Source organism: Genypterus blacodes, unplaced genomic scaffold (genome assembly GCF_046128005.1).
Source record: "Genypterus blacodes isolate CSIRO-AG114 ecotype Tasmania unplaced genomic scaffold, CSIRO-AGI_Gbla_v1 ptg000056l_1, whole genome shotgun sequence".
NCBI lineage: Eukaryota > Metazoa > Chordata > Actinopteri > Ophidiiformes > Ophidiidae > Genypterus > Genypterus blacodes.
In genome coordinates, this window is record NW_027466868.1 from 1236258 (window position 1) to 1253326 (window position 17069).

The window sequence follows — 17069 nt, forward strand, 5'->3', positions numbered from 1 at the left end:
AGCAGCAGCAGCAGCAGCAGCAGTAGCTTTACATCCTGGGACCCTCTTATTGCAGCGTTCTCCTTCTACTCATGAACCCAATATCAACTTTACGTAATATTGCATTTCTTTATTTTCTGTTTGTCAGTTACATCTTCTTGTTTATACTCTGTACAGCACTGAAGGCACACAAAAAACAAAGCTATAATGAAACATAGGTATATACAAAATGTACAGAATAAATAATTAAATCTAGATAGGTAGAAAAGCTACGGAGTGTGTGTGTGTGTGCTTACATGAACCGTTCCAAAGTTGATTGAGGGAGTGAATGGAGTGCATAAAAATCCTGATTACAACGTCCACGATGCAAACATCGGCTACCAGCAGTCCGTTTGGATTGAAGTCGAGCGTTGCCTCGGCGTACGGGCAGTATTGCTCATCGGCGACCGATCACGTGCTTGCACCTAAATATGCCCCGCCCCTTATCAGTTCAGAAATGCACACAGGTGGAAAAAAAACTCAGGGGAGAGCAAAGCACTGAACGCTGCTGAAGCATTGTGACAGACGGTATGAAACACAACCTCACGCCATTCACGCACACTCACACACACACATATACACGCACATGCACTCATACACCTTTGTGGCTCGTTTTTTTCTGGCAGAAAGGAAAGGACAAAACCGTTTCAGCAGGACACTCTTGATTGTCATGCACCACATTATGGCATTTGATTAGTGCAATGCATTTTTTTTTTTTTTTACAAGATTACAGTTGTGTATAATATGCTGCATCTCAAGTGCTCTATTTACTAAAAAAACAACTTTAAACATCCTTTCTGTGAATATCACCGTCTGTAATAAAATAAATAAAGTTCCTATGCCTGTACCCATGCAGTTGTTGTTTATCTCGTCAAAACCGCAGACAGCAGGATGAGACTGCTTCCTTAGATCTGCAAAAACCTCCCTCCCGTCGACGTTCAGTTGGCATGGCGCTGATGTTTCAGCACTGTAAGTACTCTTTATATAGCATAACGGCTGGCTCGTGTTGACAGAAGGGACTAATCAGGTCGAGATCGACTGATTAAGCAGCGATTCTGGGTCAAGTGGCTTTTTTTTTAAATTCACTCTTATTCAGGGGAACATCTGCTTCCTGTCAGGATGTCAGACGGCTGCTTGTGCACCGTGGCCGATCAATTCTTTTGGCTGCAGCGCGCCGCGAAAATGTAATGTAATCAATAGCGGGAGGTTTGATTGAGAGGAGACGCAGGATCGCTCAAACCGCCTCAATAGATTCTTTAACTCACTTATGGCCAAAATATGACAACCTTGCACCAGCTACACACCAGATATAAGGTAATAACAGAGTCAACCAAGTACATTCTGTGCTACGATTAAACATATGTGATGTGCCCGTGTTTATATGTTTCACACTGTGGAAAGTACAAGAGGGCAAAATTTGACAAGGCACTTGATTCAAAACTTAATATATATACTGTATATTTTCTTCTGCTTTAATTCAGTTAAATGCTGTTTGATGCTCCAGAACCTCCAAGTAATCTGGTTCGGTATGCAAGTTAGCCTTGAGTTCAAAGTACTCGTTCTGTGTTTGCTCCAGCATGACCTTGCGGGGTCGAGAGTACATAATCGTCTCCATGAGCTTCAGCTCCTCCTGGTGTCCCGGGACCTGCATCTCCACAGCGGACTGGAGCTGCGGCATATTTTTCCTCAGGTACTCCGTTATGCCCAGCTGCTGCAGCTCCCTCTCTCGCTCCAGAATGTTCCTGTACAAGGCGCCGGGGTTGGCGAGGGAGGCGAAGTCCGCCGGGCCCTCAGTGGTCATGGACCTGTATTTCAGGCTGGGGTTTCCCGTGAGCGGGGACGTGTTCTCCTTTTCCATGATGCTACGGCAGAGGTGATGCTTGGTGTTGGGCTCGTCCAAGCCGTAATCCAAGTCTCCCTCCAGCTCCTTGTGTTGGGCACAGTAGGTGGGGTTGCGGCAGATCTGCACAATGGGACTGTGTGACCTCTCCTCGTACATAGTGGCCGAGCCGGCCCTTTGTGTGAGAGTGTGGTGTGTGGTTTTCTGCCCGTACATGCTGTAATGCAGGTGAATGGGGCTGCTGCTGCTGTTCTCTCTGGGCTGCTCCTCTGCTGCCTTTTTCTTGGCCCTCCTTCGCCGCCGATGCACCATGAACACCACCAACCCAGCTGCGCAGAAAACGATCAGCAGGACGAACATGAGGATGCATAAGATGAGCACGGAGAGCGGGACAGTTTCTGTGATGGAGCTGAGGAAACCCTTCCCGCTGTTGTCGGGGCCGAGCGTGGCCGTGACGCTCTCCTCCCCGTCGGGACTCAAAAAAGTCACAATACCGGGACAGAGCAACTCATGACGAAGGCTCCTCAACTCAGTCTGCATGACTTTCTTTGGGGTGTGACACAAAATGGACCCCACCAGTACCTCCTCTTTTAGCTTCTCCACCCATTGTTTGAGGCTGAGTAAGTCACAGCTGCAGTCCCAGGGGTTGTCCTCTAAGTAAATCTGCTCCAGTGAGTTGAGTTGATCAAGCACGTTGCTCACTGGCAGGTGCATAAATAGATTTTTCCTCAGGTTTAATTTGGCGAGGGGCACATTGCGGAATATCTGAGCTGGAAGAGAGCTGAGCAGGTTGTTATTTAATGACAACAGCTTTAGATTTGGCAAGGGATTAAATGTGCCAGGGGCAATCTCTTTGATAAGGTTGTATTCCAAGTACAGGTATTCAAGGTTGTGGAGTCCCACAAACATGGTGGATACGAGCTTCTCTATCCGGTTGCCGTTGAGATACAACTTTTTCAGACTGCTCAAGCTGAGGAAAGTTTCATTATCTATGTAGTCAATTCTGTTGTTTGCCAAGTTGAGTAACTCTAAACTATCATATGTGACAAAGTCATACTTGAGAAGCTTCTGAATCATATTTCCCGTCATAACCAGTTTGGTGGGGCTTTGCTGAAGTACTCCGATATCTGATACCTTTTGAATTCCCCGGTCCTGACAATGCATCAAAAACCCCGCCACAGGGTGATTGTGGCAGGAGCACTGCTCCACACAAGGACTCCCGGGAAGATGAGACGGCGTGGGCATCTTGCCGTCATCCTTGCTGTTTATCACCTTGGGAATCTGAGCTTTGGATGAGGGAGTCACAACCATATCCAATGACTTTGAAGGCTCCTCCAGGTTGATGTCTGCATGAGACGGGCAGAGAACATCCCGCTTGACTTTCGCCAGGAGGATCCCCTTAAGTTGCTGCGGTCTGCTGCAGACAACTTCCCCGATGGCCGACTGGGCCCTCATGTTCTCCATCCAGATTTTTAAGTGTAAAATATCACAATCACACACCCAGTCGTTGTCCTCCAAGAGAAGTTCCATTATCCTCCCGATGTGCTCCAAAAAGCCAACGTAGGGCAACGTCTGCAGCTTGTTGCCACGCAAGTCCAGGTGGGTGAGGGGCACAAATCGGAAGATGTTGTTGGGTAAAAACTCTATGGAATTATCGTTGAGGATGAGCACTTTGAGGCGAATCAGCTTGTTGAAGGCCCCCGGCTCGATGACACGAATGAAATTGGTGTCGGCTTGGAGAAACTCTAAATTCACCAGGCCAAGGAAAGTGTCCTCTTTCAGACTGACGAGAAAATTGCTATTTATGTGGAGTTTTTTCAGTGAACCAAGACTGCTAAAGACCCCCGGTTCCAGCTCTTGTATGCTATTACCCCCAATGTGCAGCGACAGGGCACTCTTAAGCCCTTCCATTTCCTCAGCGCGCAACTCAACCAAATCATTTTTGTAAAGGTTCAGGTGGAAGGGCACGCCTGACGGGACTTTGATTTGGGAGATTTTGCTGATATTTCTCTGCTCGCAGTTGAGAAGAAGGATGCCATCTTTCGCCTCACAGGAGCACAAGGAGTCACAAGATTCACTAATGGAGGATGGCGCCTCGGAGGGAGGGATATCTTGGGATCTGGCCGCAGCGAGAAACAAGCCGATGAAAATGATACCGGCCACCATTTCGGTCTGCAAATTCTGCACAGAAAGGATAGAAGAGATGGAGGAGGGAGGAGGGAGGAGGGGAGAGAGAGAGAGAGAGAGTCACACAAATGTTGGCACAACATAAGAGTACTTAACATTTAAATGTCTGAGGCTGTTACGAGATATCTAACCCCAAAGGTCATACAAGTTTCACATGTTACGACACATGAACCGTGGCTCGAGTGTGAGCAAAGCACAACTGTATGAAATTAAATGTGCGGGTGAATCATATGCATGAGAAGCTGCGGCAGCGGACAGATGAGCTGCTGTAGTGTGGAATTACTTTATATATTAATCACAAACATGAAAAATGCATGAGAGGAAAAAGGCAAAATAGTGTCGACTCGGTCACATTCCAACACTCCTGAAGTTCGGTAAGAATAATGATCCCTTGTACATTTTGGGTTGCAACAACGGCGCCGACCAGGGGAATGACAGCTGAGCCACGTGTCAGAATCTGTAGTGTGTGTTTTGGAGGACAGAATGTACATCTCTTAGGATGAGCACCGGCGGAACAATAGAACTCTTCTCCCTGTGACTCACAGGAAGATTACAGCATTTACGTATCCCACTTTCATCTCTAATCGGTGGCTTGAGTCACAAGATGCACAATACCCACATACATATTCTTGACTGCAGTATTGGAACCTGACGCTCTTGTTCGTCTTTGTTTGCCTCATATATGCTCCCTGGCTTCGGCTTACACACTAGCAAGCCGACCACAAGCCACGCCGCTACCCCGTAATCGGTGCAAAACACACAGCAATCAGAATTAAGATCTGACGGTATCGCCTCGGTCGACTTAATTGTTTACTTCCGAAGTGAGCAGGTAGTCAGAGCTCGGGATGCAAAGTTTGTTGTAAGAGCTGGAGGGAGAGGTGAAGTGTGAGTTTTGCCTGTGACCTCTTACTCCCTCAAGTCAATTTGATTAAAACAACACCGGGTTCAAGCCTGGATCTCTCTTGCGGGGTTGGTGTAGATGTAAGGGCGTCTATAGGCGACTGACAACTGAGAGATGCCTCGAAAACATTTCTTCAAAGAGGTCAGAGAGGGAGAGGTGGAACGACAACGTGTCTGCTCCTGCAAGCAAATCCCATCAACATCTGGAGAGAACTTCATTGCAACAAGACGCAGCAGGCCTGGTTCAGCCTGATACTGCCTGTTGTTCAGAAAGTAAACTCCAAGTGACTCAACCCTCTTTTCACTCAGGTTCAGGACACATTCCCTTAGTCGTGACAGTCAATTAGACACAAAACCACATTTTCAGGGTGTTGTGTGAAGTCTTGTGCTGTGGAACATCTGCTACATACACAAACCCTGGAATCCACACAGAGCTACGACAGCTTCTATGGTAATGACTGACTTCAGCGAGGAACAAAGGCAGCTTCGTCAAAATTAACACCAAGACAGTGAGGTTGTGCACTTACTGCGCTCCGATATGGAAAGACGGTGTAAACATTACGTATTACATTTCAAATGCAAATGTACAGTCTTGGTAAATAATCCTTGCTTTACTCATCCTGCAGTGTAAAGAACAGAAGATAACAAGGCGCGTTGCTTTCCACAATCTGGTCCCTTTCAGGAAATGAATAATCATTAAATCCTTTAAACCTGTCTGTGTTTCTTGTGAGGCCAGAGGCAACAACCAAATTGCTGGAGCTGGAGGGAAGGCTGTTTTTCGCCAAAGGTGTCTGCACACTGAGGCGTTTCTCCTGCTTTAACTTCTTTTCCTCCCTGATCGAATTCCGGGCAATCTCCTTCAGTACACAGAAGAAGTGCAGTGAAGCCAAACACTTTACGCTACTTCCTGCCTAACCACTGACTGCAAAGTCTCTTCTTGCAGAAAAATATGTTTTTTTGGGATGTTTGAGCTTTTCTATGATGTAACACGCTGATGTAACAACTGCTATCTTAACAATCAGCCTGGCTCACCTTTCCTCTGCCCTGGCCTCTCCGCTCTCACTCCCTGTTTCAAAGCATTTACTCTGCTCCAGGCTGAAGTGAAAATTATTGATGACGTGAGCTATCTGTAACATCTAAGATGAGCCCGGGCTCATAACCCCACGGTCACTGAAAACTCTGCAAACACAACAATTGACAGCAGAGAATACTACACAAGCGCTCATCACCTGGGCCTGAAACGCTACACATATAACATAAACTGACCTCACAACACGACAACAGAGGACACAACAAATCAATGTACTTTACAGGGAGACAAACATTAAACTTCACAAGCTTAACTGCACAACAAGCCCAGTTAGTCATTTCCAGAGGGACCACCACATCAGACAGAATATACAGGACACGGGACGTTCTCGTCTCCTGCTTCCTCAGGGACGTCCCGTGTTTTTAGATGACCTGCTTGAGGATCCGGTGAAAATAAGACTATTTAAAAAACAAATGCGATCAAAAACGGTAACTCCTCATTATGTCCACCATTAATCCTTTCATCTCGTTATAGAATCGATGAAGCTGCATGAACCTCCCTGTGGAGACATTAACAAGAGGCAGCAACAGCCCTGTGCTCTAAATTCTCAGGGGTCCTATAAACATTTGTTTTTTTTCATTGACGTCAGCCCAAAGGACTCATCAAAATGCATTACATCATCATCTTAACACGTAGCACATGTATGCAGCTGTTATATTAAACTACAATGATAGGTCAGTTGTCAGAAAATTTTACATGTAAAATGTCGTGAATAATGTCGGACAAAAGTGACATCTTCCTTTTTTTGATAAGCCCTACAGTTTTGTTTTAATTGGCTGTCAAATTGAAGTGAATGTGGCCAAACCTGTTCAATTTCATCATTATTTCATCACTGTGAGACGTTGTCTAATTGGAGGACCTGCCTTGAGGGAGGTATGTGCTCATGTGCCTTCATGATTGATCAGTATGCTATATTTCGGGGCGGCAGTAGCTCAGTCTGCTGGGCCGGACAGCTGGGAACCGCAGGGTCGCCGGTTCAAGTCCCCTGTGTGGGCCAAGTAAGCAGACTGGTAGCTAATGAGTTGCCAGTTTGCCAGAGCACTGCCGAGGTGCACATGAGCAAGGCACCGAACCCCCAACTGCTCCATGGGCGCCGAAAAATGTCTGCCCTGCACCCCCTCGGTAGTGCATGTGTTTGTGTGTGTGATATGTAGGGGGTGCAAGACAAATTTCAATTGTGTGTGATTGCTGTCAGTTGCATGCAAAATGACTTAAATAAACTATCTTAAATCTTAAAATATTTCAGCGTTTTCTGTCCTAATATTTCATTCTGATGGCCTTGCTCAGAGCCTACTGGTCGTGGCGTCCCCTCGGTGTCCAAACCTCAGTGACCCGATCACATCTTAAGACACTGGGGGCTGCATGATAACGCGTCGGGAGGGACACAATGAGACGTTCCCCTCGTTTCTCCCGTATTCAATCCCTCGTCTTTTCTTTCTCCCGTATTCAAAACAGACCTCTCTCACCGATCAATTTTTCAGGCAATCAATGTTGCATAGAACTTGGCGTGACGAGCCGGAGACAGATAGAGAGAGAGAGATAAAGCGCTCCCTCTCTCTCTCTCGGTGCTGGTGGTCTCTGTTCGGGACTGCAGTGTGCATCCCTCGCTGTGCAGACAATTGAATTAGAGACGTGCCGGCGCCCTGCGAGATCTCCCCCCATGCATGTGGGCGAAGCCGAGTCATCGCCGGCAGAGACGAGAAGCGGAATATGCCCTGGGAGGGAGAGAAATCTGGTGGTTGAATATTTATTACGAGCTAGGATCTGCCAAAAGACGTTTTCACATACAATACGCTTTGCCTACTCATACGCCCATAAATAGCGTGTTCACACTTATTTTGGGCCAACTATGCATTTGAATTGTTCCAGTGCAAGTGCATAAGTGTTTCTTATCATGCAACCTCCTTCCTCCACGACTCCACAATCCACTTGAGAGTACTATGCCACAGCTTCCACAGTAACCACACATAATATGCACGTCATGCACATACATAATACGTCTAAACATTCAACTGTGCACTGAGCGTTAACATATCTGTGAATCCTTGACATTTCTTGACATCTGCACGCAAACTCTTAGCGAGCCCAAACATCGCTCCCAATAATTGGTCCAAGTTAAACACCGGTGCTTTAAAGATCCCTGCAGGGTCGATGTTTTAACCCTCCAACAGGAGGTCAGAGGTCAGGGTCGCCAGCAGCGAGTCTGTAACTTGGCCCGTGTTTCCCTCTAACCATTTCGACTGTGCTACGTGACACAACAGGCCTCGTGTATTTAAAATAGCTCCTCCACAATTCACCCTTTGTCCTTCTTTGCTGTTTACCACCGCAACCACTCAGCCATTAGATTAACTGCAATCTAACGTGAATATGTAATCCAGCTGCATGGGATTTGACAAACTTCTGGTGCACCTGTTATGTTTCTGTAATAGCTTTCAGAATGTGACAACAAAGCACAAATTGGAGTTGAGCTGCACCAAGCGGTGCACAGCATCGCCACTTGACAGCCTCAGACATTACTTTTTGGATAATATGAACACAGCCCTCGTCATGTTCAGTCCTCGTCACTGTCAAAGCAAGCAAAGAGTGTTTGAGCCAGATATAATAGCCCGTAAGGCAGCAGGTTAATTCCTCCTTTAGTGTGAGGCAGTATGAAAGGCGTGTTATCCTCAGCCAGTCGCTTTAACTATTGTCCAGACTGATAAAAGTCACTTCACATCTTGTGTCTCGCTGCCACGGCTACAGAGTTCTCACTGTTCCAACTTGTTTTAAGAGACCCCCACACTCCCCCCCCCCCCCCCAGTTGTTAGCTTCCATGGCCTCCCTCTTCATCATCACAAGGCTTTACGCAACAGTGATTTATGGACCTGGAGGTCGAGGGTCGCTGTTCTGCATACGTAAGCCCACTTTCAGAGGATGCATCCTTGAAGGACGCAGGCCGCATCTTCCCTAAGTCATCAAAGTTCTCAACTAATTGCAAACTGTGACTTATATTTAAACTTATATTTATCTTCCTCATTCTAATCAGCGGAGAAATGCAAGGCTAGGAACGAGTCTTCTTTCAGCCACATTAGAAAATCCTTCAAAATAGAATAGAAGTGGAGAAAATGACACCTTCAATGTCCCTTGAAACTAGACACAGCTATAGTGTCTGTACTCTAGAGAGCTACCAGCTAAACGTTTCACTCATTTATACTATCCAGGGTCAAATTTGACTCATTTTGAGATTGGAGAGCCGTCAAAATACCCCAGATTCCGCTCTTTAAACCTGACCCAACATGTACAAAATGGATCCATATTGATTTGAATGCATTCTTGGTTCAAAGGCTCAAATCAAGGAAACAGGTGATTATGAGTCATCCTGAAACAGTCTGACAATCACTGGCATGTGTGTGTAGTTTTCTTTCATCGGTACAAGTGTTGGTCGAGGAGTCAATCCTTGTAGGGCAATTCATCCAGTAAATTGGAGGGGGACCTTGAAACTGTCATGACAACTGCTGATAGTTCACTATATTGCTACATTAGCCTGCGAGTCCACCACCCACTCAAGCTCCTGTAGGCCACTGAAGTATCGAAGACGGGGATTTTAAAATTCATTACGCTTACATTTGCTCCTTACACAGATAATTTCTCCGTCCGCATGTAGAATTTCAGTGCAATCAAATGCATGCAAACATACTGAGTGCATGGCTCAAATGTGAAGAGGGGGGATCAGCTGTGATGATGATTGTCAAGTAGAACAGGCACTGAATAATCGAGAGTTAATTTACAGCAGAGGTTCTTTCTCCTGGATCAGAAAGCTTAGGGGGGGTGGTGACCCTTCGTCCCTCCATCAACTGCTCTGCCACGCACGAACAGATCGCCTTGGCAGCCGCAGTTAGCACGCTGGCTTGGCGACCGACCAACAGAGGGAGAGGGAGAGAGACTGAGAGAGAGATATTGAGCTTTCTGGGCTGACCACAAAGCACGCATCTTCAGAAACGTCATCGGTGGTCCGTTAAAAAGCTGCATCAGCTGTGCGGCTCCTCGTCTCCGTGCAGGAGCCTTCACAGCCGGCGTGCTAAGATGCGCAGTGTTTGGGCCCGAGTGCTTTTTGCATACAGCAGCCTACGCAGCTGCACCAACACAAACCTGCATAACTCAACATCAGCAGCCTCAGTCCCTCCCTTCCTTTGTAGTGCACGTCCCTTCGTTTTCGCCTTTCCCTCTTCTCTACCGCCGAACCTTTGGCCTGTGATTGCATGTGCATTAGAGAACTAATAATAGCAGCACAAAGAGCATGTGGGGAGGCAGGGTTTGTCTCAGCTCCCCTGGCAAGTGTGAATTAGCAGCCTTGCATTTCAAATGGTCTGTTTAACTAATGTGTGTTAATTAGTCTTCAGAAAGGAACGGGCAGAGTAGACCAGTGGATAAGTTCCGTTTTGTAAGCAAAGACATCTGCAGCTGACAGATGCATGGCTTTTCTGTGTAGATTTCTGAGTCCCTCACAAAGGAACAGATTCTGTTTCGCAGTGACTCACTAGACAGGCGAGTCGTCGATAAAATCATTCACAAAACTGAATCGGCGGGGGAGAGATTGATTTCTAAACCATAATAAAGCACTGTTTTTTCCTGGAGTGTGGCACAATGTCCCTTTGAGACTCACGCTGAACAGGAGATGTTTGGACTTAACTGTTTAGAAATAATCAACCATAATCCACCTCGGGTACTTGATGACACACAAGATACCTCAAGATCCCTTCAAGGTCTCTGTTCTCTAAATTTTCCTTGAATCCCAAACAAAGCCCAGCTTCGGTAAAATGGATCAAGGTCGGCGTGGCGACAAGACTCTTCATTCTTCTCAGTAAAGGTGCGGATCTGATACACAAACCCCTGTGTGAAAGGAGCCACAGATTACGCCCGGTTGTACCTGTAAACAATGCCGAGGTCACAGTCGCAGACGTCACAACAAGCACAACAAGCACAAAAAGACGACTTTTCTACTCTGGTCACGGGTCGATGCTCAAACAACTCTGGAGCTTCATTCCCCCGCCATTGCCCTTGACCAGGACACTCGGGCTGCTGAACCCGGATAGATATGACGCAATTTCGATATGACTGACATCACTGTGACCACTTTGTATGAGAATGTGTGTCTATATAAAGAAAACACACAAATTCCAATAACTAACCTTTTTAGTAGACGGAACTAGTCCTGTGAAAACCCCATGACTCCTTGCCAGCTTCCCACCCACAAACCACACACACACATACACACACACACACACACACACACACACACACTTGAGAGCCTACGTAGACAGCAGCACTGCTGAGAATTGACGTTCACTGTGGTGCTGGTGAGTGTTTTTCCCCTGCCACTCACACGTTCAGCCTCCGATATAAAATTGATTCAAAATGATAGGAAATGTAAAGTTCACGCTACAGTAAGCGAGCAGTGTTGTGTCTCCGGGGCCGTCAGCTTCACATTTCCCGCCTTCTGAAGATTCCACACTCTACTTGTGGTTGCAGTGCCACCGTGGAGGTTATATAACTGTCAAGTGATTCCAGCACATCTCAGAAAGTAGCTGAACGTGTACAAAGTTACGGAGACGGCAATTAAGAAGTAAACAATAACGCGTTCGCTGATTAGCCTGCGGGAAATCTACCCAAAGCCCCATAGGATCCCGCCGTGTGCACGAAGACGTCATCGGATCGTACAGCACATACCTTCAACCCTCTTCTCCGAGACTCTAAGGTCTGTCAGTGGAGAGACGAAGGTTTCAACTTGACATGTAGATAAAGCACAACACTGAATAATGTTACAACACTTGGAAACGCCGACGCCTACATGCCAGAGATCCAAAATACATACAGGAGCGATCCAAATGGCAACACGACAATACAACATTTTTCTTCTAGTCGGTTGCTCTTCATGGTAATCGCTTCATGCCTTGACGGGTAAAAAGAGGGACATGATAAAGATCTGAGAGGGTTTCAAACTGAGTAGGGCAGGATCCAACACCCTCCAGGTAACACGGACCAGCTTCCATGTGAGAAAGATCTTGCATTTAAATCAGTCTACACTGCACACAATAATGTGTCAGCCAGACAATTCGGATGACATTTCCAAGTCCTATCTTCCCCCCTCAGAGGCTTAGTAAAAATTTATGATGAACAGAAACTTTGCTAGGCGTGTGTCATCGCTCTTTTGCTGCTGTTGCACTCGCTCCTCTTCTGGGTCAGGTAATGCGGCGAAGTTAATTGAGTGTCTGATGACTTAACAACTACAGAGAATTGAGCTGACCCGCGCTGTCCAACTGAAGAAGACCTCTCAAGACCAATTAAACCGCGAATCCCAGCGTCAGGCGCTTTAACGGAGCTGGACGGCCTCATGAAGCCTCCTGCTCAAACCTGTTTAGCCAACAATGGATTCTTGGTGGATTACCGGCAGGCACCTTCAATCGCTTAGAAGCATAACAAATACGCAGGATTAATGGATTTACAGTAAACAGATCACATGCTGCAGGTTTGGTGAATGAAATGTGCGAGTTTATTATATCTGACATGGATGTATTGACCTTCAAACAAAGGCAGCGTAGTGTTTATGACATTTAACAATCTGTCCGCTGACACGCCAAACCCAACACATGCTGCCTTTCAAACTGTGAGACATTAATCTTGCATACATGTATGTAATCGGTTATTATCAAGCATAATGCAGCACTTACTACCCACTGGCCTTTATTCTCTGTTACCACGTCATTAGAGCATTAGTGGAATTATAGTCATTGAAAACCCAAAGTCTCTCCTGTGATCCAATGTTAGAGCCACGACCGATTAAAGAGGGAAGATCAGCTTGACATTGAAATGCTGCTTTCATAGACGTTGTGGTTACTTTAAGAACCTTAAGCTCTCTTAAATTGAGGTTAACTGGGATTTATCCAACATTTAAGAAGGGGAAACCCTTAACGGGACCTTAACGTCTCATGAAATCACATTAATTATCACAGCTTAAGTGAGGAGTCCTTTTTTACGGTGCCATAAAATCAAGCACCAAGCCAGTATAGATCTTAGCCTGTCCATCACATACATTTGGTAGCTGTAACGTTCCAATTACGGGCATCTGCTTGGAGCCCGTGCCGGTGGTTACTGTATCTAACCAGGGCTCATTTCCATCTGCAATTGTAGAAAAAGAATTGCTGTAAAGAAACACACGACGGCAACCAATGAGGTGCCGGCGCTTCATGACATCCTGCTGGAAGACGTGGGAGGAGAGTCCGAGTTTCAAACCTGCAGATATTTTAAACCCCAGCACAGAGGAGAAGAAGATGGATCTATTTGGAGATCTCACAGACAGACAGCGGTGATCACTCGTCTCTATGGTGCAGCTTATTAACTCCTTTATTTTCTGAAGATACCACCCTGAGGATCTCTATTGACTCACCAGACTCCACTCAGAGACCCACCGGCCTGCAGCTCTGCACTCCTGTATCTCTGCTGACAGAGTCGAGGGGGGAGGGGTGGGGGGGGTTACAGCAAGAGGGGGGTTTTAGTGAGGGACAGGCTATTTTCTCTCAGGTGTCGCTGATGACACACTCTCCGACCACAGCGGCACGAGGAGTAACCGAGCACAAACAGGCCAGAGCGATGCTTTAATAACACAGGCTGCCTCGTACGCCAATTACGCAGACTAATACGAGGGAGAGGTGGAGGAGGTGAGAGGGGGGGAGGAGGAGAAAGGAGGGGGGGGGAGAGAGAGTGAGACTTGTTGCATCTAGCTCGGGGGTTCTTTCATTCCAGCTCAACATGGTGGATAGTAGATTAAAGCCCCCTGCACCCTATTGCTTTGTCGGGTCTCAACCTAGCCTTGTTTGTGTGTGTGTGTGTGTGTGTGTGTGAGTGTGTGAGAGTGTGAGCGCGCAAAGTTGACTGTCTGTCAACTTCACAGGCCGCCCTGCAGTCTTCCCTGGGCCCAATTACAGTGTGACTCGTCCTCTCTATCTCTCCCCCCTCCCCACACACACACACACACACACACACCACCACCACCACCACCACCGTAACAGAAACGATGCGTCCTGCCCTACAAGGGTCGAAACCTCCACTACACCCACACATCTGCAGAGCTCCTGCCTGCGCCGGCGGCCCCTCCACCACAATCCTGCAGAAATGATAATTATGACATCGGCCCACTCAAGAGGCAGCAGATAGTTGGACTCTCTTGCCCGTTGATCCAGCCCTCTTTGACTGATTCAATATTCTGTGGGCTGGTGCCGCCTACTTTCTGTGTCTTAGAGATGGAGAGTCGTTTCAATGTATCTCCAGTTTCCCTGTCTGGGAGTATGTTGTGGCTAAATAAAGTTTCCCTCCTCCTCCTCCTCCCTGTTCTCCCCTTGTAGCCCATATCCTCCGCCGTGCCATCACGCTGCTCACACACACATAGTGCCCGTCCACATTACAGTGCCATTACAGCTGAGATCAAACACATTGCTCCACAGCGCTCCGGACAGTATTGCTCTGTTGGCTACAAGCAAACATCAGCTCATCTTTCCCTCATTTTCTCTGCTTGGGTGATGATTGGGCACCAAGCCACCGATCCTTTCAGGAAGGGGGAAAATGGGGAGGTGTCTGCCTTCACACAGTTAAATAATTAATTAAAATGCAGACCTCTTATTAGCAATAGATTAGAGGGTGGAAAGCTGACGACAGAGCGCCATAATCTCCTTCTACTTTACAGAAAAATCTCCCTGTGAGTGTTGAATACTGTGGAGCTGCTCAAAATGAGACGACGCCTCTCGATAAACCGACGTGCGTTAATTAATCACAACACTTACTGGGGCACATATGGAGTGAATACAGCCAAGCTATTACATTATTGACCACCGATTCAACCAAGCAAAAAATTGGAATCCAAACTCAATTATAAAATTCGCAACACAAACCTAATTGGACACTTCTCCTCCTTCATTAAAATCCACTTTAAATGGAACTATCTGCAAATGTGCATCCTCAAGCTCAAATGAAAAGACAACAGGGCAAAGTGCAAAGCAATTAAATTCGAAATTAATCTTGTATGCCTGTATTTAATCAGCCATTATCAACCACAATGTAGTGCTTATTAACCACAGGGCCTTTATTCTCTAGAACAACTTCGCGGGAGAATTAATGGACTTGGTTCTGGTCAGACAAAGCCTGTTCTGTGCTCTGATTGGACGGTGGGAGTCATGATGCGGTTGCACATGAATGCACCTGTGAACATGACATTAGAAATTACAAATTAGAAATGATATACCTCACTAATTAGGGGGGACATTCTGTTTACATACACTTTGTGGTTCCATTAAGAATCTTAAATCAAGGTTTGGTAGAATTTATACAACATTGAAGCCTTTACAGCGTTTGCACACCTCGTGAAATCATAAAGTATTGCTTCTTAAGTGAGGAATCCACTTTATAGTGTGTGTTTTCTGCACTCAGCCACATAATAACTGTCATTTAAGCGTCAAGCTGTTGGCATTCACACATGTACATCGTATCCGGCCTGTAACACACTTTGGCCGGTTGGAACCTGTCCAGTAAGGACGAACACCTGGCTGCTTCCCGGCCGGTGCGCACTGTTTCCCGGGTTACTAATGTGTTTTAACGACACAACCTGGACACAGAATTGCGGATAAAAATGAATAAATGAATAAAACGCACGCAGCGCAACATTTCACACACACACACACACACACACACACACCTGGCGAACCGCTGGTCGTGACTTACCGACTATAAGTGCAGGGAATCGGGGGCGGATAGTCCGAGTGTCACCGCGCGCTGTCCATCGGCAGCTGCGGGGAAGCGACGCATCGGGAGCCGGGCTGCACCTCCACAACACTTCCCCTCCGGTTACACGCACACGCAAACACACACTCTTACGCACACGCGCACGCAGCAGCAGCAGAGGAAACTTCACGGTCCCCACTTTTGTCCACGCGTGTCCGCAGTCGTACGCGGACTCTTGTATTATTCCATGGCAGCGGGATGGTCACGGTGAGAGGACCCGCTCCGGTCCCGGGATGGTGGTGGTGATGATGAAGAGGAGGAGGAGGAGGCAGCCGCTTCTCTAGTTTCCCCCCTCCGCAGAATTAATTATAATGAAGTTTCAGGTTGGAGGTGTGAAGCTCAAACTTGTTCTTCGTCAGCAGCTGAGCCGTGTGTGTTTAGTATCCGGGCGGGTGTGTGGCGGCACAGGAGCCGTGCGCGGCGCTGCGCTCCGGTGCGCTCTGGACTTCACCAATCTGCGCTGAATTGGAGGCGCTGCGTTTCATTTGCATGAGCGCGAGGTGGACTCAGGCAGACAAGCAGTTGCGGGAAGCCAGAAAGAATGATTAGAGGTAAATCCGCCGGACGCTTTCAAAGTAAAAGCCCCGGTGACTGCAGTGAGCAACGCACCGATCCTGAGAATTCCCCGCATTTATTGCTTTACTTGGTGATTTCCTTATAATCCACCGCTTCCAACGCATAAATCACTGTCACAATAATAGACTGTCAAGTGTCAATTCAATTCAACCTTATTTATGTAATGCTAGATCTATATAAAAAAAGAAAAAAAGGTTATCTTGAGGCACTTTAGATACACAGCATTTAAAGAAACCCAGCTTCCCCCATGAGCAAGCACTTGGCGATAGCAACAAGGAACAACTCCCCTTAAATGGAAAGTAACCGAAGCGGAACCGGGCTCCAGGTGGGCGACCATCTGCCTTGACCGGTCAGGTTGAGAGAGGAAGAGAGGAGAGAGAGAGCGAGGGAGAGAGAGTAGAGTTTTAGTGTAGAGTTCCAATCAATATTTAATAATAAAATGTACGTCTTAAATCTCTCTTCTATACCCCCCCTCCACACACACACACACACACACACACACACACACACACACACACACACCAAATTCAGTTTTATTCTGAAGGACAATCTAATCAACTTCCTGGATTTCCTTATCTGCTCACATTATCCAGCTGAGGGAAGCTCCTTGTGCTCACACAGAGCTCCGCCCCTCTGAGGTTTGAACAATGC

General features: G+C 46.9%; 1 protein-coding gene across 1 annotated transcript; it reads right to left on the reverse strand.

Annotated features, from left to right (window-relative positions):
- Window positions 1-674: 674 nt before the first annotated feature.
- On the reverse strand, window positions 675-16318 carry slitrk6 (SLIT and NTRK-like family, member 6). Its single transcript, XM_076152520.1, has 2 exons — window positions 15783-16318; window positions 675-4039 (listed from the first exon to the last, which is right to left on the reverse strand). The coding sequence occupies exon 2, from the start codon at window positions 4022-4024 to the stop codon at window positions 1496-1498; it is 2529 nt and encodes an 842-aa protein (XP_076008635.1). The 5' UTR covers window positions 4025-4039; window positions 15783-16318; the 3' UTR covers window positions 675-1495.
- Between the last annotated feature and the right edge of the window lie 751 nt (window positions 16319-17069).

What these genes read in the sequence shown, in the direction of transcription:
- slitrk6 (XM_076152520.1), bottom strand. Translation starts at nt 4,024, where the DNA reads ATGGTGGCCGGTATCATTTTCATCGGCTTGTTTCTCGCTGCGGCCAGA.